The 27,185-nt window shown below is 41.3% G+C and overlaps 1 protein-coding gene across 5 annotated transcripts in view; it reads right to left on the reverse strand.

The window, feature by feature from the left end:
• Nucleotides 1-862: 862 nt before the first annotated feature.
• Nucleotides 863-27,185, reverse strand: part of GABRB2 (gamma-aminobutyric acid type A receptor subunit beta2) — a 401,709-nt gene continuing 375,386 nt past the window's right edge. For 2 of the 5 annotated variants that reach the window (XM_088475062.1, XM_088475061.1), the window contains exons 6-9: nucleotides 15,402-15,539; nucleotides 13,079-13,231; nucleotides 10,745-10,989; nucleotides 863-1,207 (exon numbers count right to left, since the gene is read on the reverse strand). In XM_088475062.1, the coding sequence (XP_088331188.1) occupies nucleotides 863-1,207; nucleotides 10,745-10,989; nucleotides 13,079-13,231; nucleotides 15,402-15,539 (881 nt within the window). Of the gene's footprint in view, nucleotides 1,208-8,104; nucleotides 8,123-10,403; nucleotides 10,506-10,708; nucleotides 10,990-13,078; nucleotides 13,232-15,401; nucleotides 15,540-27,185 lie in introns of all 5 variants that reach the window. The other 3 variants (XM_088475059.1, XM_088475058.1, XM_088475060.1) reach the window with 3 other exon arrangements.

Below are 27,185 nucleotides of genomic sequence, written 5' to 3' on the forward strand. Positions count from 1 at the left end.
AACATAAACAAAGCAATTCAAAATAAAAATGGGATAAATGCAGGTATTGGTCAATGGTATTTCAAAGATATTTTAAGAGAGGCACAATGTTTTTGAAGTCCATGAATGTAGAAAAATAAATTAGCATTGAAAATAAAAAATATGCTAAAGCAAATGTATTTGCAATTATGTAGACAAGTTTCCTTGAAAAGAAGCTTGGCTGCTGTAATGAAAATCTAAGAAAAAGATGCAAATCAACCTTTAAATGTATCTGCAGATTTGGATGAGGTAATGAAGACAATGAAAACATACTTACCTTGGCTTCAGCATTTGCTGGATCCACTGGGGTTACCGATAACTGTAACAGTCCCTCTCTGAACTTCTCCTAGTGCTCAGACTGTTTCAAGAAGCTAAGCTAGTGTCAATGCTCCTACCCAGTGAACTATACATTCCCAAGGGATCCAGCAAATCGCACATCTAAATTAAGCTTTAGAATTGTGTATTAACTTGCTCATATCCATCCAAAACTATTACTGTATTTCTTTTTTTTTTCCGTTCTTCTTTAAGCATGTTAATCAAAAGATGTAATATATGGTAGGTGTTACTTTAGCTCTCACTTTCAATCGAACACACTGCAAAAAAAAACCTTATTATGGACAGACAAAAAGTAACTGAAATATCATAAAGAAGATGGAAGGGTGATATCATTCATCTAATGAGTTTTGAATGAATTTGTACAACAGACTCTACGGTGGAAAGTGCCAGCAACTAAGGTGTTTTAAAATAACTTGTGTCCTGATTATGTTCTGTCTAAGCCCCACTTCCGGTTCCAAACATAAACTGAACAGACATCCAGTTCTTGTATACCGTATGGCGTTTAGTCTTAGTTCACGTAATAGAGCCAGTAAACAATGTTGAAGAATGAAAAGACCACAGGAAAGATCATGCGCGACCATCTGTCTATGGCGTTTACATCAGTCAAGTCAGGGATGGTTATTTTCAACTGGGAAGCACGTCTCCGTAGTCTGCTTTTTTTTTGAACATGTCGTTCTAAGGCATTCCGTCCAAAGCTGTGTCTGGGTAATCCGGCTTTCCGGTATTGGATACTGGAAGTATCATAAGCCAGCATACTGCTTCTTGGATCACCGAGGCCCATCACTGCTTCCGATGCCGCCATCTCATTTTTAATTTCAAGTGTGCTTAATAAAATATTTTCATGTGGATCCATCTAAAAAACAAGGCAAAACATGTATTGTATGAACATTTAATGTGTTTATTTTTTTGCTACAAAGACATTGGGCAGTATGTTAATGTAATATGTTAGTAGAGGAATACATAAGTTGGAAGACATTTTATTAACCTGCTAGAAGAAAGAAAATAAAGTAATGAAAGGAAACAAAAACATAAATTCAGGTTATGTGGAACCAATACAAAATGATATATACTAAAAACTAAATACTAAAAAAGTGATTTAATATAAATTAAGACTTGGGTTTTTGGATTTTTCAAAAAGACTTTATGGGGGAGATTTAAATCTATGTGATGGCAACAGAGCACTACATGGAATTTTAGGACAAATAGGCATTTTGTGGCCTGTAATATACACAATTTTTTCCATTGCAACCCAAATATGGGCACTGCGAAATTAGTCATGTTGGGGTATTCTACATTTATATGTGCAAATTAACATAGAGTAGATTTGAATATCTCCCTATGCGACCTTTGATATTCTAATATAGTTTATTAGACTCTTCTAGTTTTTATTAGTTATTGTTGGCACATGTATAAAATAATTTGAGTGTACCTTGGATATTTACTGATGTTATCATTTCATGCTGACAGTCACATACACATAACAAAAACAAATTAAACTAGTTTTTTCAGTTAGAATATGTTACAAAATAAAGGTTTATTTTAAATTGAATATATAGCATCTACATCTATTGTTGCAAATATAATCTACAAATTTGCATTAGAAGAAAATTATCGCTATGCTTTTACTAGAGATGAGCTGTTCGGTTTTGGCTCAGATCTTCCTGCCAAGTTTGGATCCCTGAACAAGGCAAAACATCATCTTTCAATCACATCTCGGCACAGATGTCAGAGAAAGATAACGTTTTGTCTGTATAAGATGATATTTTGCCTCGTTCTGACTCGTTCTGCCTCATTCTGAGATCCAAACTAGGCGGGAAGATCTGAGCAAAAACGAAACCAGCCCATCTCTACTTTTTTACATTTTCTACAACCTAAATTGTTTCAACAGCCTTCTTTACTTAGAATGTATTGCAAGTTAAGTGAAAGAGGCATTCATAGATGTACAGTAATGCAGAACACTAAAACTAATTCTCATGGGGCCTCAGGTAGAAATGGACGCACTGTACCAAAAATCTGTGTCCATAAAATACATACCAAATATTGACACATAAAATGTTTATGATAAGATTTGCTATTGAAGGTTTTCGTAGTCCTATGTTGAGCCCAATATGTTCACTTTTGCTTCCATCATATTCCAACATCAATATAACAAATTTTTACAAGTAACCACACAAACTTTACTTTATATATGTGTGTGTGTATCTATCTATCTATCTATCTATCTATCTATCTATCTATCTATCTATCTATCTATCTATCTATCTATCTATCTATCTATCTGTCTATCTATCTGTCTTTCTACAGTATATATCTATCTATCTACAGTATATATCTATCTATATACATACAGCAGGTGTAATTCCACTACCAATACATCCAAATCTGTGCTGCGACTCTGTACATATAAAATCGGGATGCATGCATGGCAGTGTCTAAAACTGAACACACACTACACTATCCTGGATCATGCCAAAAGCATGACTGACAGAACGATATGTTGGTCAGCCATATACACTAAACGATATATCATTCAGTGGCCACATCCAGGAGCATGGTGTCATTCAAGATATTTTCTGGTTGGCCTGCACTGCAGGCCGATTGGAAGATGAGATGAATGACCCGCGGGAGCGTGTAATAGTCTGTACACACTAGACAATGTGCCAGATAAGTCAGCCATATCAGACAACATATAGTCTAGCGTGTACCCAACATCAGATGAATGTGCAGACGGATAAACATCGGCCATTTTTGGAATGTCGGAATAGAGGCCGACTCAGAATCAGGCCATTAATGTTTTGAAATAAGAAAACAGGAGGATGAATTCTAAAAAGGTTTCAGATAGAACAAAGGGAAAAAGGACCATGCAAGCGGAATGCAGAAAGTGTATTAGAAGTGAGGAGGGCAATCTGAAAGTATACTGGTTGGAATAAGCACTGGAGAGGATAGGACTCTACTGTAACATGAGTTCTAGATAATATTTTCCTTAATAATAAGTTAAAAGAAACTGCTTAATGACTGATAATCTGTCTGAAAGTTTAATGCAGCAAAGCATAGAGTTTAAGAGAAAAGGGGAAGCTCTGGAGGAGTCCTGCAGATATTATGCGAGAGGAAAGAACAAGAAAGTAGATAAGTGGCTGATAAGGTAAAGGACAATAATAAGTACTAGTAGAGAGTAATGGGGTAGCAGGGGCAATAGATGGAGATAACAATATAAATGCTGTTTATTTCTCTAGCTGTTCAATGGGAGGCAGGGAATCAATCAATATAATATATATATATATATATATATATATATATATATATATATAATTTATGTTACTGTCCATTAGAAAGTGACATGAGGAAAATCTACAAATAATTTAAATTTTTGGCATATCAGTTAAGGTCATTCAGCTAAATATGCCTTATAGGGAAATTTTTATCAAATAATGCTAAAATGTAAATATGCATGCAGTATGAAAGTTGACATTCAGAATGTCAACACCAGAATGTCGTCAGGTTCTGAATATCGAAAATCAGAAAGCTAAAATGGAATTTAGGATAAAACCAATATATCGACATGGTCAACATGTCAACATTTTCATAATGCCGGCATTTAACATGCAGTTTTTTGCTTATTTTAGCCTAAACCCTAACACTAAACCTAAGCCTAACCCTAAATAATAACAAAATATCCCCTGTTGGTGGAGAAGGCAGTGTATTTTAGCTAGAGGAAACAAACATAAGACAAGGAAAAGAATGGGAGGAGAAAGGAGTTAGCAGAGTCATGTCATGGATCATATAAGGAATAAAAAATTAGAAGGTGGAATGATCTCCCTCTCTACTGAGCATTACATGCAGAGATAACCCGATGCACCCTACCCAATTAAGAGTCAAGAACGGATTTAGGTTGAATGCCTGTTTATATGTGCTTATTCTATGTGAACTTTGTGATCCTCTAAAAAAAAGATACAGATGTGTCTACATACATCTAGCCTCCTTGCGAGTTAAACAGCCCTTCTAGTTGCGCCATGCAATGGCAAATAAGACATTTGAAGGTAAAAAGTTGCACGAAAAGACGTTCGGCACTACCGAGTCACACGGAGCTCCTACGTTATGTGTAGCGTACGGAGGATAGATGTATGCGGACACATCTGTGTATGTATATATATATATATATATATACTGTATGTGTGTACAGTAGGTGTGTGGATAGCTAGATAGATAGATAGTATTGGCTAGGATGGTGGACCTGGAGGTGTTCTTTATGCATGTTTTTAGGGCATTATACTTTGGCTTTGGATTGCCCATGTTATGCATCATTGGTTGGCAGCTATTGGGCACTATAAACATAGCCTTTGGAGATTTTGGCCATTTTAATATGAAAGCATCACAAAGATGCTGCAGATTTGTTGGCTGTACATTCATTCTGAGAATAACCTGTTCCATAACATCCCAAATATGCTTCATTGGATGAGATCTGATGTCTGTGGAGGCAATTGAAGTAGTTTGAACTCAATGTCTGCCATATGGAATCTGTTTGAGATGATGTGCTGTGTGACATGGCATATTATATTGCTGGAAGCAGTATTTAAAAGATGGGTAGACTGTGGGCATTAAAGACCTAATGTATACAAAAAACATTCCCTACACCCTTACAGTACATAATCGCCACCATGTTCAACCGTTGACACTAGACAGGGTGGATCCATGGATTTGTGTTGTTTAGGCCAAATTCTGCCCCTACTGTCAAGTCAGGCGAAGAATTTCCAATCTTGAACTGCCTAGTGTTGGTGCCCACTGTAGCCTTAGTTTCCAATCTTAGCAGACAAGGGTGGAAAGAAGTGAGGTCTTCGACTGCTGTAGCCCATCCACTTCAAAGTTTGATGTGACATGATATGCTCTTCTGCATACCACTGTTCTAACACATGACTATTTACTGTTAGCTTGAACCACTTTTGGCCATTCTCCTCTGACCTCTATCATTAACAACATTTGTTGTCCCCAGAACTGTAACTCACTTGATATTTTTAGTTTTCTGGAAACTCTATGGACTGTTATGCTTACAAATCCCAAGAGATCAGCAGTTCCTCAAATACGCAAACCTCCATGATTGTTACCAACAATCAATCCCCAATCAAAGTCACTTAGATAACATTTCTTCTTCATTTTGGTGTTTGCTCACAACAACAACTTAACCTCTTGACCATGTCTGTATTTTTTATGCATTGGGTTTCTGCCACATGAATGGTTGATTAGAATTTTGCATTAATGACCAGATGTTCAGGTGCATCAAATAAAGTGGTCAATAAGTGGATAATGTGTGTGTATGAATGAGGTGTACGTGACTACAGCAAGCACATGTGCATAATTTGCAACTAGAACTATGCTGCAATGTTTGTTTACAATCACATGTGCTCCATTATTTCAACATGTGGCTTGTATGTTGGGCACAAACATGTAAACCAATTATTGGCAAAACCATGCTAGTAAATGCTTTATAAAAACAGAAACAGTGGTCATTATCAGTTGAAAACATGCCAGTCACTTATGGGTAGAAATGGGCCAGTCATGGATGGTTACAAATATGTACGTTACTGTGTTAAGTATAAAGATATTGGCCAGTCTGGGATATAATCATGTTAGTGTAATGCTCCTTGCACTGACTTCACATGTTCATAACCCGCGTACACAAACAGGGGCTGAAATAGTGAGCTTAGGTTGTCTCCCTCTATTGTAAGTTGTGTCTATACCAGCTTCTTACTTTTTATCACTGGCTCCTATATTTGTTTAAGATTTGTCCAGGCCTGCCCTACATGGGTTACAAAAAAATCATACAATATAGTAAGAGTATTGATTTTTTGTACAAAAAATAAAGTATAAAGATAGCGACTTAATTTAACATGGAAATGTTCATATTATTTGAAAACTCTCTAAGTATAAACAGATGTGTCCTCAAACACCAAGGGGTTTATTTACTAAAGTGTGAGTTTTTAGAAGTGGAGTCATTGCCCATAGCCATACTTGCCTACTTTATTTCTCTCCTCCCTAGGAGAATTTCGGGGAGGTGAAGCATGTAGGTTGCGACGGGGGCAGGACCTGACGGTTTGCCCCGTCCCCATCACCGTAAATTGTAACAATTGGTGCACATTTAAATAGGGGGCGGGACTTTAAAAATCGCGTCGTTAATCTCCGCCCCCTACACAGGGACCCGCGATCGCCACGGAAATTCTCCTCATTTTGCCCACTTCACTAGAAAGTGGGCAGAATGCAGGAGAAATGCCTACTCTGCGAGGGGTTACCCTAAAAATCGTGAGCCTCCTTCCGGGAGAGTAGGCATGTATGCCATTAGCAACCAATCAGATTCTAGCTATTATCTTCTAGAAGATGCTAGATAAATGATAAGCAGAATCTGCTATGGGCAGTATTTCCACTTCTAAAAACCCGCACTTTAGTACAGCAAGTATACCTCCTAGCCTTAATATGTCATGCGGTGTGAAACGCTAGGTCCCGTGCGATTCTGCTTGCGCCGAGCACCTTCTTTGTCTCTTTCTCACCTGAAAAATCACTTTGGGAGACTGCACTAAGTAATTTGATATGTGACACTTGTATATCTGAATCTATATTTGAAGCACAACAGAACTTGACGTGGAAAATTGCCACAGCCACTGCACCGTAAAACTTCATATAGAGTACAGATTCAGACTCATTAACACACACATATATACAAGTGTTCCATAACAAATGAATCAATGTCTTCTCCTGAAGCGGCTTATCGCATCTGATTGTAACTATTGGCAAAAACTATTGCCGATTGCCAAAAAAGTTGCAAAAATAGACACTTCGCACAAGCCATGTTGCCCGGGACCTGGCGCGCCGGGAATAGCTGTTTGGTGCAACTGCAGCAATAGTGTATGAGAACACATCTGTAAGTAATTATTTATATTATAGTACCATGCAAACTGGAAAAACCATTATTACTGTACATCTAGTACTAAGCTGCTTGCAGTGACTGCCCTGCATGGTTGTCAGTCCATTATGTGTATAGTTCTTTATCTGGTTACATTTACAAAAAATTGTATTCCACTGTTCTGAATACAGTAGACTGTAACCCAAACTTCTATGAATTGTACAAAACAAGGGCAGATATTACTTGTTGCATCGAGAAATGCTAGCAACCAGGTGACTCTCTCATTGTCAAACGTTGATTGCAAAATTAGTTCTTGTTCCAGAGAACATTTATTCTACAAGGAACCCTTGAGGATGAGAGAGACTTCAGGGAGTTCATTTAGATTTGGACGTGCGCCAATTGCTTTGTATAAGATACTTTTTTACACTGCACCAAAAATGTGTGCATGCATCCGTGTGTGCATTTTGCATACCGTTGACTTGTGTCTATCTGCACCATAAAAAGGCAGAATAAGGAGTAGACAGGGGCAGGTAAGTGCAAGCTAAGAACAATAAAAAAGTGTTCCCATAATTATAACACAATTAGACGTGGAGGCGTCTGCAGATATAAAAGCCTGCCAGGAGGCCAACCTCTTGTGAGTACTGCAGAACTGCTGCAACGATACACAGTGACGTGGATAAGTGTCAGCAGCATCATGTAGCCATATGTGATTGGCTGATTGTGTATAGGCCCCTCCAGCTGACAGGATGTAAGTTATTAGCGTTGCAGCACCTTTATATAAAATTGTGGACATCTGCAGATGTGACCTCACACACCTAGCCTCCACATACCACGCGAGACGAGATGCCTGCGCAACTTGACTTTCGCTGAGTGTCTTTTCTGCATCTCTTTCACCCAAAACTTTATATGTTACAATCAGATGTAACAAACCAGAATATATACTGATTAATTTGATATGCAATATATAATACATATATATATATATATATATATATATGTGGGATGCAGTCAGGAAGCCGATAGTCAAAATGCCGACTGCCAGCTTTCTGACTGTCAAATCCCGGCAAGGTACTAATGACAGGCATTGAAATCCCGACGCCTGTCATTAGACCTACGCCAGGAGCCCAACAGCCAGTGTACTGAATGAAGGTAAGCCGAGCGCCGGGCGCGGACAGCCGCGGAGGAGGAGGGTTAGATTTTAGGGCTCCTGTGGGGACTTAGGCTAAACCTAGCCTAAACCTAACCCTCCCCGGGGGGGGAGGGTTAGGTTTAGGCTAAGGGAATGGTGGGTTAGGCTAGGGGAAGGGTGGGTTAGGGTTAGGCACCTCCGAGGAGAGGTTACGGTTAGACACCCCCTCCGGGAGACTTAGGTTTAGGCTGCAGGGAACGGGGGGTTAGGTTTCAGCGCCTTTATTAACGCTTTTGTCAACCCAACAAGTCACTTGTTGGCTTGACAAAAGCGCTAATAAAGGCGCTGAAATGTAGCATCCAAAAGCTATATGACTCAATGATTTTTTTTTTTCCAGCCTGGAGTGCCACCGGTAGTCTGGTATATATATATATATATATATATATATATATATAAAACACACACACACACACAAGGTGTGGCTATTAAATAGGAAGACTGATGCTATAATTTATATTCAACTATATTAAGTAAATTTTAACTCCATTCCCCATCTATGTACTCCCCTTCTGCTTCCACACAACGCTGCATTCTAATTTTTCATTGGTCAAAGCCGCGCTGTAGCTCATTATCTGTCTCAACAGCTCCACCATTTTCTTCTTTACCTCAGTACCTGATGCAAAACAGGTTCCCTTGAGGACAGAATTGACTTTAGGGAAAATGAAGAAGTCACATGGTGTGTTATGTGACTAGCACGTACCAGGAGACTGCACTGATTAATATGATATGTAACACTTGTATATCTGTGTGCATCTGAGTCTGTATACAAAGCACAATGGAATATGGCTTGAAAAAAAGCCGCGGCCACTGCATCGTAGCACTTCATATACATATTAGACTCAGTCACACACAGATATATTGAAGTGTTGGATATGAAATCAGTGCAGTATCGTGAAGTGGTTCATTGCATCTGATTGTGACTAAGATGCATTTTTGGGTAAAAATATGCAAAAAAACCACTCAACTTAAGCCGAGTCACATGGGACCTGGCACACCGAGAAGGGCGGTTTGGCTCGACTGCAGCAATAGTGTGTGATGACACATCTGTATTTGCATTACTTTATTGATGTTTCAGTTGGTAGGAAAGAAGATCCCCATTTTACCTTTAAACAGCAAAATAACAGATGATTGTATTTAATTTATTTAAGGTTATATTTCAGTGTTTCCTTTGTGTTGAATTATGTTTTATGTTGGGAATGCAACATTTTTATTTTGTACTGCCAAGACACTATTCTCTCTTAATGAATTGCAGTGCATGTGCACGAATCGGCCACTGCGATCACAGTGACTACACAGACCCATTGCAGAGTCATTGACAGGAAGTACCGTTCGTGGATGGTGATGGGGGGTGTTCGGGAAATACAGGCATGCCAGTGCATTTGAACACCATTGCAGGGGCGTGCATAAATTATCTACTGCGATGCCGTACGCAGCCTGAGGACTCATAGCGTGCGCTGAAGTTAGCAATTTCTGAGTAAGGTCAGAGCTTGTGCCAGTGTGTGTGAGGCTGCGATGGTACTCGATTGTTCCAATTGTTTCGCTGTCTTGCTAAACATTACTGATGTGTGTAAGGTAAAGTGCTGCGGCTGCATAGCGATCGCATTGGATTAGCATGCCATTGCAGTTGACATGCGTGCATAATCGCTATTGCATTCGCATTAGCGATCCTTACTGAATCAGGCCTATTGTCAATCGGCATCCCTGTGGTATTGTGAGGTGTGAATGTATACTTTTGACATGGCACTAATGATACTCTTGCTTAGCTAACAGCGCCTGGAGTTGTGCTAAACTCACTATATAAGCATAAGTAAGTTTTTTATTGGATATGTCTTTTCCTATTTAACATTCACGGTGCAAAATGTGTCCAACTCTAAATGAGCCCCCAGAATGGCAGCGGTCTAATCAGCTTTATCGATACATTTGCACTAATTCACTCTAAGTTCTCCAGAATGTTAAGACCGGGAGACTAACAGTTACCCGTAGAGGCTGGGATGAGTTTCTTGGGAACTGCAGGAGTGTCATACTTTGGAACTCCATTGTTCTGCCAGTTGGGGTGGCCCCTTGGGTTCTGATCTACAGAAATACAAAAATGTTTGTCTCCAAATCACTTTGTGGTCTATTTTGACAAGTGAAGATGAACAGAACACAGTTTGTAGCTGGGGGAACGATAATTGCATAGTATTAGCCCAGAAGACATGGTTAAACATAGAAACATAGAATGTGACGGCAGATAAGAACCACTTGGCCCATCTAGTCTGCCCCTTTTCATGTTCTGCTGCTAAATGTAATATACCTATAATAAACTGACTTACCTTATTAATTTCCATCCGCAGCTGTTCATTGTTGGCACTTGCAGCCCTTTCTGCTGCTTTCTTTTGCCTCTGTGGCCCCCTACCAAAAAATATGTAGTTGACCAATGCATATTCTAGCAAAGCCATGAAGACAAACACAAAACAACTCATTAGGTACATATCAATGGCTTTCACATATGGGATTTTCGGTAGTGTTTCTCGGAGGTGAGTGTTGATGGTAGTCATGGTCAGAACAGTTGTTATCCCTGGAATATAAACAAATATAATTTTATATTATGCCACTGATTAATTATCATATTCATAATCCCTTATAAATGTTGAAAGACTACTGTGCAGACTGCAGTCTTCCTGTTCCTGCAGGGAGGCTTTATGCCCTATTCCAAGATGGCCACAAGGTCACTACTGAGCATGTGCTGGGGCCATCTTGTCTTTACTGTGCAAGAGTGAAATGGTGGGAACAGAAGTCTCCTGCTTAGTGTGTTAGAGACCCTAGTGTATACTTGTATAAAGCTACTGCAGATCCATGCACTGCAACCCATTTGCAGCATATACTAACCAGCTGGTGAGCTGTATGGAACAATGCTTTGCTCAAGCTCTGCTTTAGTACCAGTGTGCATGTAACAGTGGGTACGGCTGTACCTACTATACTACTATACATCAATAAACCAACACCACTGGTAATGTAGCTGGGCTGTTCATAGTTTGAGTCATCCGCTACATGCCCTGTATCATGCAATAACACATATTCATTGATGAATATATCTCGTTGCATGAAATGGGTATTTCTGGGTGGCAACTGGGTAATTACTGTGAGGATGCACAGAACAGATCCGTCTTGTAGGAGTGACATGACAGTTTGTTGGTGTGTACTGTATACTGATTTTTGAAGTCCTTCATAGCAAGCATACAGAGATGAGACCAGGGCCAGAACAGGGCTCTATTCTGCCTCGTAACCCCAATGCTGCAGGGCCACCAGCTCTAGGATGCTCTGAGCATCTCTGCAGGCTACAGGGTGCTATTCCAGGCACCATGCTAACTAGATGCAAGTGCCGTGAGTGGTACATCAACAGTGCCACCCGCAGAGTCCTGCGCCCTGTGCTATTGCACAGTAGGCACACCTGTGCTTACGGCCCTTGATGGGACGCACTCTTCTGATGGATCTTTTGCACCCAACATGGAGTGGGTGTAAGTTCTGGTACTGCTGGTGATGGCAGCTGCCGAAAACACAGAAGGCCTGTCAGCCATCTACATGAAGACGGATGGATAATTTCCATAGGTAACAGGAAACTGATATCATCATAAAGTAATGAGCAGTGTGCCGCGGCTGACTCAAAGTCAGGCACAAAATTGCATTTGTTCCTGTGTCGTTTGACTCTATAATTGTATTTGTTATGGTCTGAATAAATGAATCCATCCATCAGCATGCTTATCTAAAACATTGTACATTATGCTGGACATCAAGAAAAGTGGTGTACATGTTAATCCATAAGAGCTGCCTAACATGCTGGCAATGAGTTATGTGTTGGGCCAGAATGGATGGTGGAAGATTCTAAATCGTACTGGGTTCAGTGAAAACATATCTCAACGGTCGACCAAAGTCTGAAATATCATCCTGAGCACCTTATAAGAGTAAATATAACAGTAAAATGATCATCTCTAAATATACTGACTGTGTGTATGTATATATATATATACATGTGTGAGAGTATAGGCATAATTTCATTTTAAATATAATACAAATGTATTCAACATATAATTCAGAATGAACACTAAAAGCTCCATACGTTGTTTTTTTATGTTAGAATTATTTCATTATAATTGCTATATATAATATATTGGTGGTCGATCACATGCTGTACCATCAGTCAGCCGAACAGTTGATGCTTGGGATGTCATTACAGTCCCACTTAATAAATGCAAATAAATGTTGCACTATCTTCATGAAGCCATGAAATCCATTATACAGATGTCTGCAATTATTACAATTGGTGTCTGCATTGCACAATGTGTGTTTGACAAGCCTTACATGCTCATTGCAAGGACTGAGAGGGGGACAGTTGCTGTTTTCCTGTTCATCAAGTCTGCAACTTGATGCAACTAATTTTCATTTTATTCTGAGTCTCTCTCTCTATCTCATCAGATGTTCTGTTCTATGTACTGTAATATGTCAATGGCAATGAGGGAGAGAATAAACTATTAAATTGAAAACCTTGGGCAGCAGTCATTTATACTCCCAGTAGCACTGACATTTAAAAAATGTACAACTTATGTTAAGAGCAATACTTGAACCAACAATTATCTCCATTAAGTTGACTACTGTTGGGTCATACTTACCTAAGGCAACCCGAGCAGCTGATGCATCATAGTTGATCCAGAAAGAAACCCAAGAGAGGATTGTGATCAAAATAGAAGGCATGTATGTCTGCAAGATGAAATAGCCAATGTTCCTCTTTAGCTTAAAACTGAGAGATAATCTTGGATAGGAACCTGGAAAGAAAACATTTACTCAGGGACAAATATGACCACAAGCAATAACAGATTCCACTTTACACTAATTTATGGCTCACACACACATGGACACTTTCATGGCAAACAGTGGGCTTGATTCACTTCCGATCACAACTGCGATTGCAATAGCGATTACGCACGCAGCCTCACTGTGATAGTATGCTAATCCACTGCGATCACTATGCCACCGCAGCACCCAGCATAAGGACGCCCACTATACCTTAAACACATATCCGTCATCCTTAGCAAGACTACAAAACCATCGGTAACATCGAGCACCATCGCAGCCTCATACACACTTGCACCAGCTCTGACCTTACTCAGAAATTGCTAACTTCATCGCACGCTATGAGTCCTCAGGCTGCGTACAGCATCACAGTGGCTGATTTATGCATGCCCATGCAATGGCACTGGCACATCTGCGTTTCGCCGACCACCCCCTTGTCACCACCCATAAATGGCACTCCCTGTGAATCACTCTGCGATGGGCTGGGGTGCCGAGAGGGGGGGGGGGAGCGGGTACAAATTATCAGGGGCCCAGGCTTGCTCGGGTTTGCTGGAGGGGCCTGGCACCACTTCCCCCCATCTTACACGACACAGCAGTCCAGCACACGCTGCTTTGTGCTGGGCTGCCCTGGAGACTGCTCGCAGCTGCTAAGAAGTAGCCACAGCAGTCTCCTACAGTATGCCTGTGGGGGGAGAGATCAAGCTGACTGGTTATGTGCCGGGCTGAGGGGGCTCACTGCGCCCCCCCTCGCAGCGCACAGTGCCGCTTCGTGGCGCTGCAAAGCTTATTTTTTTAACCTACCGGGGCCCGGCATGGCTCTTGATGGGCCTGGCGATGGGTCTGCGTGGTCGTGCACGCACACTGCGATGCATACGTATGGGCAGTACACAACAATCGGCCGATTGCATGCGTATTAACAGTTGCGATCCTTGTTGAATCAGGCCCAGTGTCTGTACTGCATCCTCTACAACAAGTACCAGTAATATACTGAGTTTCAGATGGCCCACTGTTGCTTTCTGACTCTCTCTCATCTTCATTTGGACCACTTTTTTCTCTCTCTCTCTTTTCTAACTCCAGTTTCTAATGACATCACCAGCCCTCTATACTTTTTATCTTAGTTTGTGCATGTCTGACCTCAGGGCAGGGGAAACATACTCAACCGGCAGCCTCAATGTCCCAGGAGCAGCCATCTAAATAATGTGCTTAAGCACCATCACATTCTGCCTAGAGTAGTACTGGTGTTCCCTCATACAGTACTTACCAACCTTTCGCTGCCCCCTCCAGGAGACGGGCAGCCAGCTGGGAGATGCAGGGGGCGTGGCGCAGCCAAATTGGTGGTACAGGGGCATGGTGCTGCGATCACTTCCTCCGTATCCCCGCCTCCCTGCTATACAATGCAGAGACTACTGGCATTGTAGGGGTGGGGCCATGGAGTAGTAAGTCAGACAGAAAGTTGCGGGTAGCCGTTGAGGGCCAGCAGGTGATTTGCCTACCTTTCTGGGCATTCGGGAGAGCCACGCAAGATTCAGGAGTCTCCTGGAGAGTAAGCAAGTATGGGTTCCCTTCATGCCTGGAAGTTTTATAAATCCTATACATTGTAAATGGGCAGTGCATTATGAATCGCTTCAATTGAATATACTGCTTTAATATTGATTCTTCCACAAATGCATGGATGTAATACAGATGCATATAGATGCCACATGTGACTATTACGGGGCCCAAGTTCCTGACACAGTGTGTCAACTTATCTACTTGAGTGACAGATTGAATGAGTTAAGTGGTCCTTTTTTGATCAAAAAGTATATTTTAATACAAAATATAAATATACCAGTTATCCACAAAATCAGGTAATTTTTTAACTCCGCAACTGCACGTGTTAAGTGATTGCTACACACTGCATGTCACACGTGATCTTGTTTGACCTGCACTATCACTGGCATTTTCCGTAACCCCAGTGGGTACAAGCCTGAAACATGTGCACTATCAGCAACAGAAGAGGTCACCCTGTGACTGTGAATGACGAATGACAGATGAATTCTGAATCTCATTTCAGCACTGAGCAAGACATTTCGAAATGCTCAGATATAACCCAGGCATTTATCCTATTGTATTATACTGTATTTCATGTATTTGTTTACCAACCTGTGGAAAAAACAACATTTTTCGAGAGGAGCTTGTAGTCGACAATGGAAAATTGTGGTAATTCAATTCTATCCACCCCTGTGACCGCATGGTTGCCTCCTCGCCAATAAAACTCAATATCATCAGTGGTATAGCCATCTGAAATACAAATTGAAATTATTGTAATGAGGTAATTACATCCTCAAATAAAATGAAAACAAAAAAAATAAATAATAATAGTAATAATTGATAAACCACAACTATAAATATAACAGCATGTAAACACCACAAAAAGACATATGCATCTAAACATAAAAATATTTGATTAATCAGCAATAGTTTACAAAGTTTTTTTTACTTTAAGCTATTACTATTGTATAACTAGGAGAGTTTGGCTGCAATCCATGAATCATATTTAATTTTACTCCAAAACTAAACTGTTTATGAAATTGACCTAAAATGCTATGTTAAAAAGTAATAGCTCTTAGTTTTGGCACTATGCTTGTGAGCATGGGGCATACAGTACATATTGATTCATTTTTGTAATGCTAAATATTTAAACTGCTTCATTTATAGACAGCACTGCAATGCAGTCAGACAAGGGCACACCTGGTTTTACAGTTAATAGAAGTCTGTAGCCGGTCATCAAAATACATTGGATCAGCTTTACCACTACATGTACTTATTCCGTTTTACTTCATTTTGTTTACTGATTACAATTTTAAGCAAATGCTTTTAATTCCATTTTATTTTCATTATAAAATGACAATGCAAAATTATGCATTTAAGGCTGACAGAAATACAGATCAGCCCGACGGGGTTTAAACCCTGATGCTCTCAAGTCTTGAAAATGTTTTAATACCAGTGGTGGCTCCATAGGTGGGGCTGCAGCGCAGTCCAAAATTCAAATAGGGGAGCCACACCAACTGCCATTTCAAAAGCTGTCAAACATACATGGCTGGGACTCACTGGCAGTTGGTGTGGATCCCCTATTTGAATTTTGGACTGAGCTTCAGCAGCCACCACTGTTTAATACTATGATCAATCTACGTTTTTAACTAAACCCTGTCAGACAGGATGAGGCATTTGGAACAGGCTGTCGAATATCTAAGGGTCAATCGAATGGTGCGTACACACGGTAAGATTAAAATGGACGATATGAACGATAAGGAGATCGATCATAGCGTTATTGTTCATATCGTGCATTTTTCGGAGCCCAACCACCTGCAATGAGCGGGCACGTATGGTCAACCATAGCCTGTGCATGCAGGCCACTGGTCGATATTGACCAGGTTACTATAGGGACCAGCGATCGTTCATCGCAGATCGCTATAGTCGTTGGTGAATTGGTAGTGTGCTCGATGATCGATATCGATCGTCCAGCACACCCGGGAGATCTAGCAATGATATCGTTATCATTGTCGATCATCTCGTCTGTACGCACCTTAAAACAGGAAGCCAGTCAGATAGAAGTTAAGTGTAAACATAGACATGTACAACAAAGGATATACAGCAATAATGAGGCAATAAAAACACAAGGAAAGGGAAGGAGAAGGAATCTGGAACTTCTACCAGGATTTAGTATAACTATCAAAGGGAGTACAGCAAGGCACATGGGGGGGAGGGATTTCTACAGGACCATGATAGAGAATCCAAAACACTACTGACAAAATTAGGACAACTATACCGATCTGCTCTCTGGAGTTGCAATGTCACCATTTTTAATGAATCTAGCTTATCTTCCAAAGGGCTGAAGAGTCCCAGTTTAATGATCAGCAGCTGGTTGCCTATTTTCTAAGCTGACCAATGTATAAGTTGACCAATCACGGTCGTGAAGAGTCTGCCAAAGGTGCCCAAGCCCACTGAGTTCTCAGCTTGTTGCCATGACAGCCATATTTATAGGCCAACTGTTCCATTTAACTGTTCTATACATGGCCCCTGTCAATATTGAGAGGTTCTTTATTTAGCACTGTACATTAGCCACACCAGTGTATAAGCCCTTGATTTCAATATACTTGGTGTCTCCCATTTTGTATTATTTATTTTATTTATAAAGTATTATATCAGGAATAAATAAGTTGAGAGCCACCTCTCACTTTCCAGCATGTTCTGAATACATCAGGACAGCAGTGAATCATCATTTCATCCATTTTTTTTGTGCTCCTCAGGAGCTGCAGGGTACGATGGCAATACTTGTTATTTTTCCTTGGCAATGTCATGGGCACAGATTTCTATTCATTGGTTTGGATGAAAAGAATGGTTCTTTAGGAGTGAAACTTTCCTATGGACTTTATGTCAAGGTGCTATTTTTCTTTATGCAGAGACAGAGCATCCAGCCAAAATTTGGGTCAGGTTAGTTCTGCATAAATTGCAATGCAATGTACTGTTTGCCAAGACTTTAACAATACTGGCTGGCGTGCATGCATTTCATTTTCAGGTTTCAGCTGTGTTAATAAGAAAATGCTTGTGGACTAAACATATTCAACAAAAATGTAGCACCTGCTGATGTATTTGATTTCAGCTTTGTCTTAGGAATGTTATGATGTGCACCATTGAATTTACAACTCATGCTGCGTTTTATAACAATGAAATTTAAATAGGATGTACTTTTGCATGTGGCTTGCTCTGACACTTCAAATATGTGAATCTGTAAAGTTTTATAGCTCGCTGTTTAACAAGAGGTAAATCGTATTTCCTGTCTAGGCAGGTCTGAAAAATGACAATGTATTTCCCTTTCTGCATCTACCTGATAAAGGGACAAAGTAATAAATCAATGTTGGTCCATATGCCTTTATTTAATATGTGATGTTCTCTAAAAATACCTTATGGCGAAGCAGAATGGTTTATTTGATATAAGAATATATATTATCACCTATACAATAAAGCTCAGCTTAGTTTTACTTTTTCAAACTTTGTTTATTAGCAATTTTATTAATAGTAATATTGTGAACAGTATAGTACATTTCATCTTTAATTCTCAGTTAAGTATTTTATCATTGCCTGGCTCCTCGGGGGCTACCCTATTACAATTGCTTACTACTTTAATAGGTGGCAGGTGAGTGTGTGGGTGTGACATAATATTGGGTACGGATCTGGGTTGTGTCATAATAGACCAGTGCCACACTCCAAGTTGGCAGTTTCTTCTCCATGCGGACATCCTCTGCTCAGTGTGGGGGGCACTGGGGAGAAAATAAATTACTGAATGATTGACTTTGTGTTACTCATTTAGTGCTTTACTGAAAGCATGTTGTTTTTGGTGGAACAGTCCAGTGCTTTTGGTTAGATCAGGGTGGGATTTAGTTGGATCGAGAGTGGGGTTTGTTTTGTCCTGATTTCACATTTCTAAATTTTGGGAAGCCTAGTAGGTGGAGATCCATAAAGGTTGTATGGCAAACAGTCTATAACAGTGGCTGATGGGAGCATAATTAAAGGAGTACAGGGCGGGGGGCCTGTTACTATGGGGCCAGCAGACTTCTACACTCAGCTTACATCAGCATCAATGCCGAATGGCATAGTAAGAAACAGGTGAAACTCTATTGAATATAGAAAAGGACAGTCTACAAAATGCCACAATTTTAGTGTATTCAATATGGTTTATATATTGTCCCTTTCTATCATCCTTCTGCCTTGCAGTGGATCATGTTAAGTGTTCTGCTTCACAAGAGGAAGATGAAAGTGATAGAGGTCAATGAATTCCATGAGTAGGAGCCTGCCTGTGGCATAATGTGAACTGGAGGGACTGTGTGGCATAATATGAACTGAGGACACTACAATGTGGCATAATTTGAATTGGGGCACTTTAATGTGGCAAACTGTAAGTTGGTGACACTATATAACATAATATGAACTGGGTGCACTGTGTTTCATAATGGGAATTAATGGCACTGTGTGGCATAATGTGAACTGGAGTATGTGTGGCATAATATGAACTGGTGGACTCTTAGGCATGATGTGCACTATTTCACTACTATGGGTCAAAAAATTAACTAGGGCACTGTGATGTGTCAAAAAATTAACTAACGCATAATTATGAGGCATAACATGAACTGCTGAGTAGACAGGTGTCTTTCTATAAGCATAGAGGTCCCAACAAAATGTTGATATGGGGCTCATGACAACAGGGAATGGTCCTAGAGTTTCTGTGTGAAACACATATCCAGTACTGCTATGTAATTTTACACCATACTTGCCCACTCTCACAGAATTTCTGGGAGACTCACATACATATTTTTAGATAGTCTCTGAGTTCCCTGGAAAGTGGGCAAGTCTCCTGCATCCTCCCACTTCTCTGGTAAAGAGAGAGGGACAAGTACAGCTGGGGATTGCTGCAAAATGTCATGGGAAAGGACTACAGTGACATTATTTGCAACACTACATTCCCACCTCACCCTCCTTTACCTTCCTCAGCACAGAGATCCCAGAGATGGAGTTGATGAAGTTGGCAAATATGTTTTACACTGTTTAGGGTACAAATGGTTTTTAATGGGTGCTCAGGAGGTATCAATTTTCAGACGTACTTTATATGGGAAAGTAAATTTTTGGACTGGAACTGTGCAGTATAACTGTGGCTGTATACTGCATGGATGCACATGACAGCTGAGGAGCAGGCAGAGAATGCCACCTAGAAGCTATGATTTAGTTAAAAAACACAGTTGTCAGGCAGAACCTCTGCCTGCTTCTCACTGATCAAATGCAACCATGTAGTGTGAGGCCGCAGCCAGCGATCAGTGGTATCTTATAGTGGGAACAGAACTCGTATAAGAATGCTTCATTGCAAATTGCATCATTCAACCCTCAGTCAGGAAGTGGGCAGCAGCAACTCTTCCAGGAGACCAGGAGAGCAACCCTTAATTTGGCACTTTACCAGACCTCCAGCAATAAAAGAGGAGTCCCTTTTTTATCTGACACAAGATGGGGGAAATCTGGGCATTAAATCTCCCGATCACCTACTACAAAGGTGACAGGTCATCTAAAAAGGGGAAATGTGGGTGCCCCTCAATTAAAGAAAGTAAGGATGGGGGATAAAGTCCCTGGACTAGGGGGACATTGTCTGGTGATTATACATGATCACCAGACAATAACTTCTGTGTCACTAGTTAAACAAGGGTGCCACCTGCAGGACACTGCGGCCTGCGGGTGGGTCAGGGGTGGCTGTTTTAGCGGGGCCCCGCTTAAAGGGTAGGGTGCATTTTGCCCTTTAAATCGGGCAAGGCACGGTGCCCCACTAAAACAGCCTAGCAAGAACATTACCCTTCTTTTAGTTGCATTACAGAAAAAGAGCCTTTGTGTTGTGTAGTGTAGTGCTACTGTAACACCATCAATCTTCCATAGTCTCCTCCTGGCTCCCCATCGGTACTAATTACCAGTGGGGACAAGGTAAATGTTTTTTTTTCTGTAGTGCAGATGGTGAGTGGGATTCAGCTCTGTTATATCCCTGATACAATGCAACATATATTTTGTTTTAGTTAATATTAACTATAGAAGTATATTACCAAAATATGGAAAATGCTTAAAATTATCAATAAAATGTTTCAAAATTTGCTTGATGAAAATGTACGTTATTTATTCCAATGCACTGTTCCCTAGGAAAGATAATATACTGGAGATTATTCATGTCAACCTGACATGTACTTCAGTACATTTGAATAGAGAGTATACAGTGATATTTGCATAAAGCAATAGGTAGAATTTTCCTCATAGCATGTTACCTGCTGTCATCTGGACTACCTTATTAATTAGACGCCTAAAGGTCAGTAAAACAATTATGCTTTGCATGAATAATCATTTCAGGACTGGATGTGAGCTTCATTTTAAACGGCAATTTTTGTGAAATATAAATAGGGCCTGATGCAGTGTGTACTGTAGTAGCTGGCGCAGCGTATCGGGCATAAATTCACACATGCCAGGAACAGTGTACGCATGCATATGCAGCCTTGCATTATTCTCTCACTTATGCCTGTTCTTATCCCCAGAAAGGTGTGGGCTAGATACAGTAAGGACATGTTTGTACACTTGCGAACAGATGCAACATTGCAGACTGGGTAAAACATGCCTGAGAAAGCTGTATTATGTTTGGATGGTTACACTGTAGGTAGGTGCAAACAGTGGATGATGTTGATGACAATAACCAGCACAAGTGAACCACTTGTGATTGGCCGTTTGCAAAAGCACCCCTTACACTGATTGGTGACTTTTCCCATCACTAAGGGGTCTACTCATCATCACTTAATTTCTATAAAACCAGGTGAAAATTAAGATTTTCAACTACTTTTGTATAAACTAAGTGCCAGGGTTATTCATCATTGTAATGCAGGAAATACTGTACCACTGATATCTCCTGGTTACATTTGTCCCCCGATAATTTCCACAGTATGACTGTCAAGGTCCCAAAAAAATGCTTTTTTGGAACTTGATGAATTACATAATTTCCACATCCCCACACTAAAGCATGGGGCTTTAGTATGGGGATGTGTACATTATGTAATTCATCAAGTTCCAAAAAAGCATTTTTTTCGAACTTGACAGTTATACTGTAGGCCCCCCTGAGATGGCGTACAGCATGAGATACAGCAGAGGGAATTGGAAAAGATGAAGTGGTGTAACTAGGGCCGGTTATAGGCAGGGCGACAGGGGCGGTCGTCCAGGGGCCCCCACACATAGAGGGTCCCCACACCCTGTCCCCTGCCACTACTGCCCTTCCCCTACTAAGACCGGCATTTAGCTGTCTCCGCTGCGGTCCTCCTTGGCAGTCACCATAGTTTCTATGGTGACTGCAAGCGGGCAGCGCTCGCCGAGCAGTTGAGCTCAGAGCACAGCGCTGGTGCAGTCAGCGGGCAGGGTGCGCGGTGGGGCTGTACGGCAATGCAGGCGTGATGTCACAGCTGCATCTGAAGACATCAGGGTCGGATCTAGCTGCTTCCCGCGGAGGTTAAAAGAACACCGGAGCTGTAGCTGCTGACCCGAGTCTGCTGCTCTGTGATTGCCTTGGCCTGGAGCCGGGAGGCTGGACAGTAAGTCAATTAGGGCTCTATTTATTAACATTATTTTTACTAAAATAAAGTGAAAAAGGGTGTTTTCACATCCTTTTCACATTATTTTAGTATCACCTATAGTTATTACAGGGCAATTGGAGTAGAATTCGTAAAATTCTACTCCAACCCCTAAGTATCACTTATTTTTAGTGAGCAGATCGCATTTCCCATAATTGTAATGGGAAATGTGTTCCGACCAAAGTTACTAAAAATAAATTGTAAAAAAACATCGGGGAAAGCCCTGTGATAATAACGCCACCTGGAGGTGGCGTTATCCAGGGTCTCCCCCGGTTACCGGCCTCCTATTCTGCTCTAACGGGCACAGCAGAGCTGGGAGTCGGTCCCAATAATCAGCTGTGTGGTCTAAACAGACCGCAAGCTGATTACTGTAAAAAAACAGAAAAAAATATTGTCAAAAATTTTTTTTACTTACCTGACTCCAGGGACCGGTGATCGGGCCTCCGGTGATGTCTCCCCTCCAGTCAGCTGGTCTCCCATAGTGCACTGCCAGTCATCAGATGATCGGGTCCCAGTGCAGTATGGGAGATCATCTGATCGGAGGCATGGAGAATATCACCGGAGGCCCGGATCATGCAGGTAAGTGTAATTAAGGGAGAGGAGGGGTTGCGGGGGGGAAAGGTCGTGGGGGGTCCGCGATCATGGGGGCGGGGCTTAGCACCGAGGGGCGGAGCTTAGCACTGGGAGGAGAAGCAGCGGTGGCCGGTCGGCGCATGTGCGGGCACTTTGTCACGGTATTTACTAGTGTGCAGAGGGGATTCGCAGGGACAGAGCTTTATCGCAAGCTCTGTCCCTGCAAGGGATTTGTAGTAAATACCTGTGATACTACCTGAATTCGCATTGCAAATTCAGTTGATAATATCACACTACAATCTGCATTCAATATATATATACTGTGTATATATATATATATATATAGTATATGTAATATATAATATATATATATTTGGATCACTGATAGGGCCCCCCATCAAGTTTGTTGCCCAGGGGCCCCCATAGACCTTAATCTGGCCCTGGGTGTAAGATGAGGGGGTTGAGCAGGGTACGTACCCTGGGCACCGTCATGACGTCTCTCCCATAGTGCAGAGTGGGTCGGGAGGATGGAGGAGCAGAAAGCAGCGAGCACAGCAGGAGCAGGCATTCAGGTAGGTGTTGTGGATTTTTTTGTGTTTTTTTTTAATATAAGGGGCACTGCATAGGTGGGACTACTACTGATGACACTGCATTAGGGGGGCTACTACTGGGAGCACTATATAAGGGGCACTACTGAGGGCACTACATAGGGGGGCCTACTACTGAGGGCACTGCACAGGGGGGACTATTACTGGGGGCACTGTATAAGAGGCACTACTGGGGGCACTGCATAGGGGGGACTACTACTGGGGGCACAGCATAGGGGGGACCACTACTGGGGGCACTGCATAGGGGGGACCACTACTGGGGGCACTGCATAAGGGGGACCACTTCTGGGAGCACTGCATAGAGAGGACCACTACTGGGGGCACTGTATAGGGGGGACCACTACTGGGGGCGCTGTATAAGGGGCACTGCATAGGGGGGACCACTACTGGGGGCCCTGTATAAGGATCACCACTACTGGGGGCACTGCATAGGAGGGACCACTACTGGGGGCACTGTATAAGGGGCACTACTGGGGGCACTGCATGGGGGTACCACTACTGGGGGCACTGTATAAGGGGGACCACTACTGGGGGTACTGTATAAGGGGCACTGCATAACGGAGACCACTACTGGGGGCACTGTATAAGGGGTACTCTGCGACGGCAGGGTGGAGGTTTGGGCTGGACAGACACTGGCAGGTTGGCGGGCGGATGGCTTTTCGGAAGTGATGATTAAGTATAAGAGGCATGATGAATGACGCCAATACTTAGATTGAACTTGCAGCAAAATCAATCCTTAATTATCACTGGGCACATTATTATCATAATGAATAGGGCCCTTAGGCATAACTTATGCTTTTTATCAATGTGCTCAAGTGATTTCATTTACCTTGATCAATGTATAGTAACCATCAGATAAGAATATAACATCCCAGAATGATGCCACGTGATTATACATTATATCAGACCAGAAAATCTGTAATCCTTAAATGGCACTGTTGCTGATATAATAAACATGCATGGGAAGGGAGCTGACAACGATTTCTCTCTTCCTATGTATACGACATCTGGCTCATCTCTCTCTCTCTCTCTCTCTCTCTCTCTCTCTCTCTCTCTTTCTCTCTCTCTCTCTCTCTCTCTCTCTCTCTCACACATACACACACACACACACACACATACACACATAATATTTTATCTCTCCCCACTTTTCTCTATAACACTCTGCACTTTCCAGTCTTTCTAAATTTGCCAACTTCAAACACTCTATGGGCTCAATCCTATTAGCCACAAGTCCCCTCGCGGCTAAGAGCTGCTATATGCCACACTTACAGTACCTCTGGACTTTTGTTTTGTGACCCCCTGTAAATTAAAATTCATATTTCATCAAAGCAGTTTTAATGCAGCAGTAGGAGTTACGCCTCCTGCATGCATTAATGATCTGAGCTGCGTCCACGGACGCATTGGATTATCTGCGTGATCCTTGGTTGCAGAACGGATCTTACACCACCCATAGATTCCCAACTATTGTGCAATGTTGAATCACCCGCAATGTGTATAAATATGGTTACCGGACAGAGACGAAATGCACAGGCTTCCGATAGAATCTTTCTGAAAATAATTACCATTTATTTTCCATCACCACCTGAGCTGTGTACTCACATCTAGGATAACAAGTATAGATAGAGATGAGCAATGCAAGCGATGTGCCGTGTGAGAGGCGTTCATTTACACCGATCACTGGAAGAAGTGTGATACATCCACAGACAGGATACATTTCACGCCATATATTTGTGTTATATATAAGCATTGGAGCAGTTGCTATTTTGCGATAAGAACATCACGTCCTGCAATCCATAAGAAAGCATTCCTGCTGTAATCCTGAACAAACTATTATCATTTATAGCTTTCCTATAAATGACAGAGTGAGGAAATTGTAACACACTGTAAAATGCACATTGGCCTTGTAACATTACAGTATAGAAATGTTGTGTCTCAGCCTTGGAGCAGATTGTGGTGTTCTTGAAATTGATACATGTGTGAGAATGGTTTGGCTTCAATGTGATGGGTGAATGAAGTCAGAAGATCAATGTCTTTTGGCACTTTCAGTATCAGGAAGTACAGGATGTTATTTTAAATGGAAAACTTCCAGAAGATTGATCGTGCTGACTACTGATAAATTGCTTTGCTAGATGTTACCATGACTTGATTTGAACATGAAGGCTATTATTGTGGTGGATTATTTCTTATATAAAGTACTGTTGTATCTTTATTGAGTAATCTATAATTGTATTTTAGTATGACTTCCTTGAGTTATACTACATCTATTCTTTTTGAAATATATGGTGCAAGATGTCTGGTGTGACTTAGATTATTATTATTTATTACCAGTTATTTATATAGCGCTCACATAATCTGCAGCACTTTACAGAGAATATTTGGCCATTCACATCAGTCCCTGCCCCAGTGAAGCTTACACTCTATATTCCCTACCACATGTACACACGCACATACACACTAGAGTAAACATTTTTTGGGAGTCAATTAACCTACCAGTATTGATATGTCAAATACGAGCGCTAATGGAAATACGTAAATTATTCTATAATGACTGGTATGCTGTAAAAATTGCGTGCTTCACACCATCATGTTCTTATGATGCTGATATCTGTATGCACTGATTAGTTTATAAATAAAAAGACAAAGAACCATTTGGAATATTGGTAACAATGGTATGGTAGCAATACTAAGTATGTGAGTTGTTGGCTACTATGTAAGTTATGCAACACTGTATCTTGTATTGAATAGTCAGTGGTCTATTATGTTTACATGTGAAGTGGGAGCATTCGATAACACTAAAAATAGTTTCCGGAACACAAGGACAATTAAAACAAAGCCAAATTGCTTGAATAAAATGTCCATAGCTCTTATGCTGTATGTGTTGGGAGAGTCCGTCAGTCCGTACCCGGCTGATAGCCGCCGATGGATGCCGCACCTGACAGCGAGGCCAAACGAATGGAGGTAGTGTGTCACCCTAACTATCCCTATCTTACCTCCTAGGCTTTTTCTGTTGGTGCGGCAAGTCTTCTCCTTGCTGCTGCCGTGGACGGATGCGGGATGGGAGCCGCTGGTGGTGTCGCTCTGCCGGGACGGGTTGTATGACGTCACCATGGTGTGAAGCACGCAATTTTTACAGCATACCAGTCATTATAGAATAATTTACGTATTTCCATTAGCGCTCGTATTTGACATATCAATTTTAATTTCTATTCTACTGAGCTGCTTAAAACACATCCACAAGCGCAGAATATTTTTACTTCTCTTACGTAACCTACCAGTATATTTTTGGAGTGTGGGGGGAAACCGGAGCACCTGGAGGAAACTCACGCAAGCACAAGGAGAATATACAAACTCCACACAGTTAGGGCCATGGTGGGAATTGAACCCATGACCTCATTGTTGTGAGGCAGTAACGCTAACCATTACACCGTCTGTGCTGCCCTGTAGATGCTTCACTGTGAATAGTGATTCCCCTGCTTGACTACTTTTTGGTTGCAAACATATGGTCTGATTCAGAGATACAGGGAACAGCGATTTTCCACAGATCAGGCAATTGTTTGCCATTGCGCTTGTGTGTA

Source organism: Taudactylus pleione, unplaced genomic scaffold (genome assembly GCF_031769625.1).
Source record: "Taudactylus pleione unplaced genomic scaffold, aTauple2 ptg000161l, whole genome shotgun sequence".
NCBI classification, from domain to species: Eukaryota; Metazoa; Chordata; class Amphibia; order Anura; family Myobatrachidae; genus Taudactylus; species Taudactylus pleione.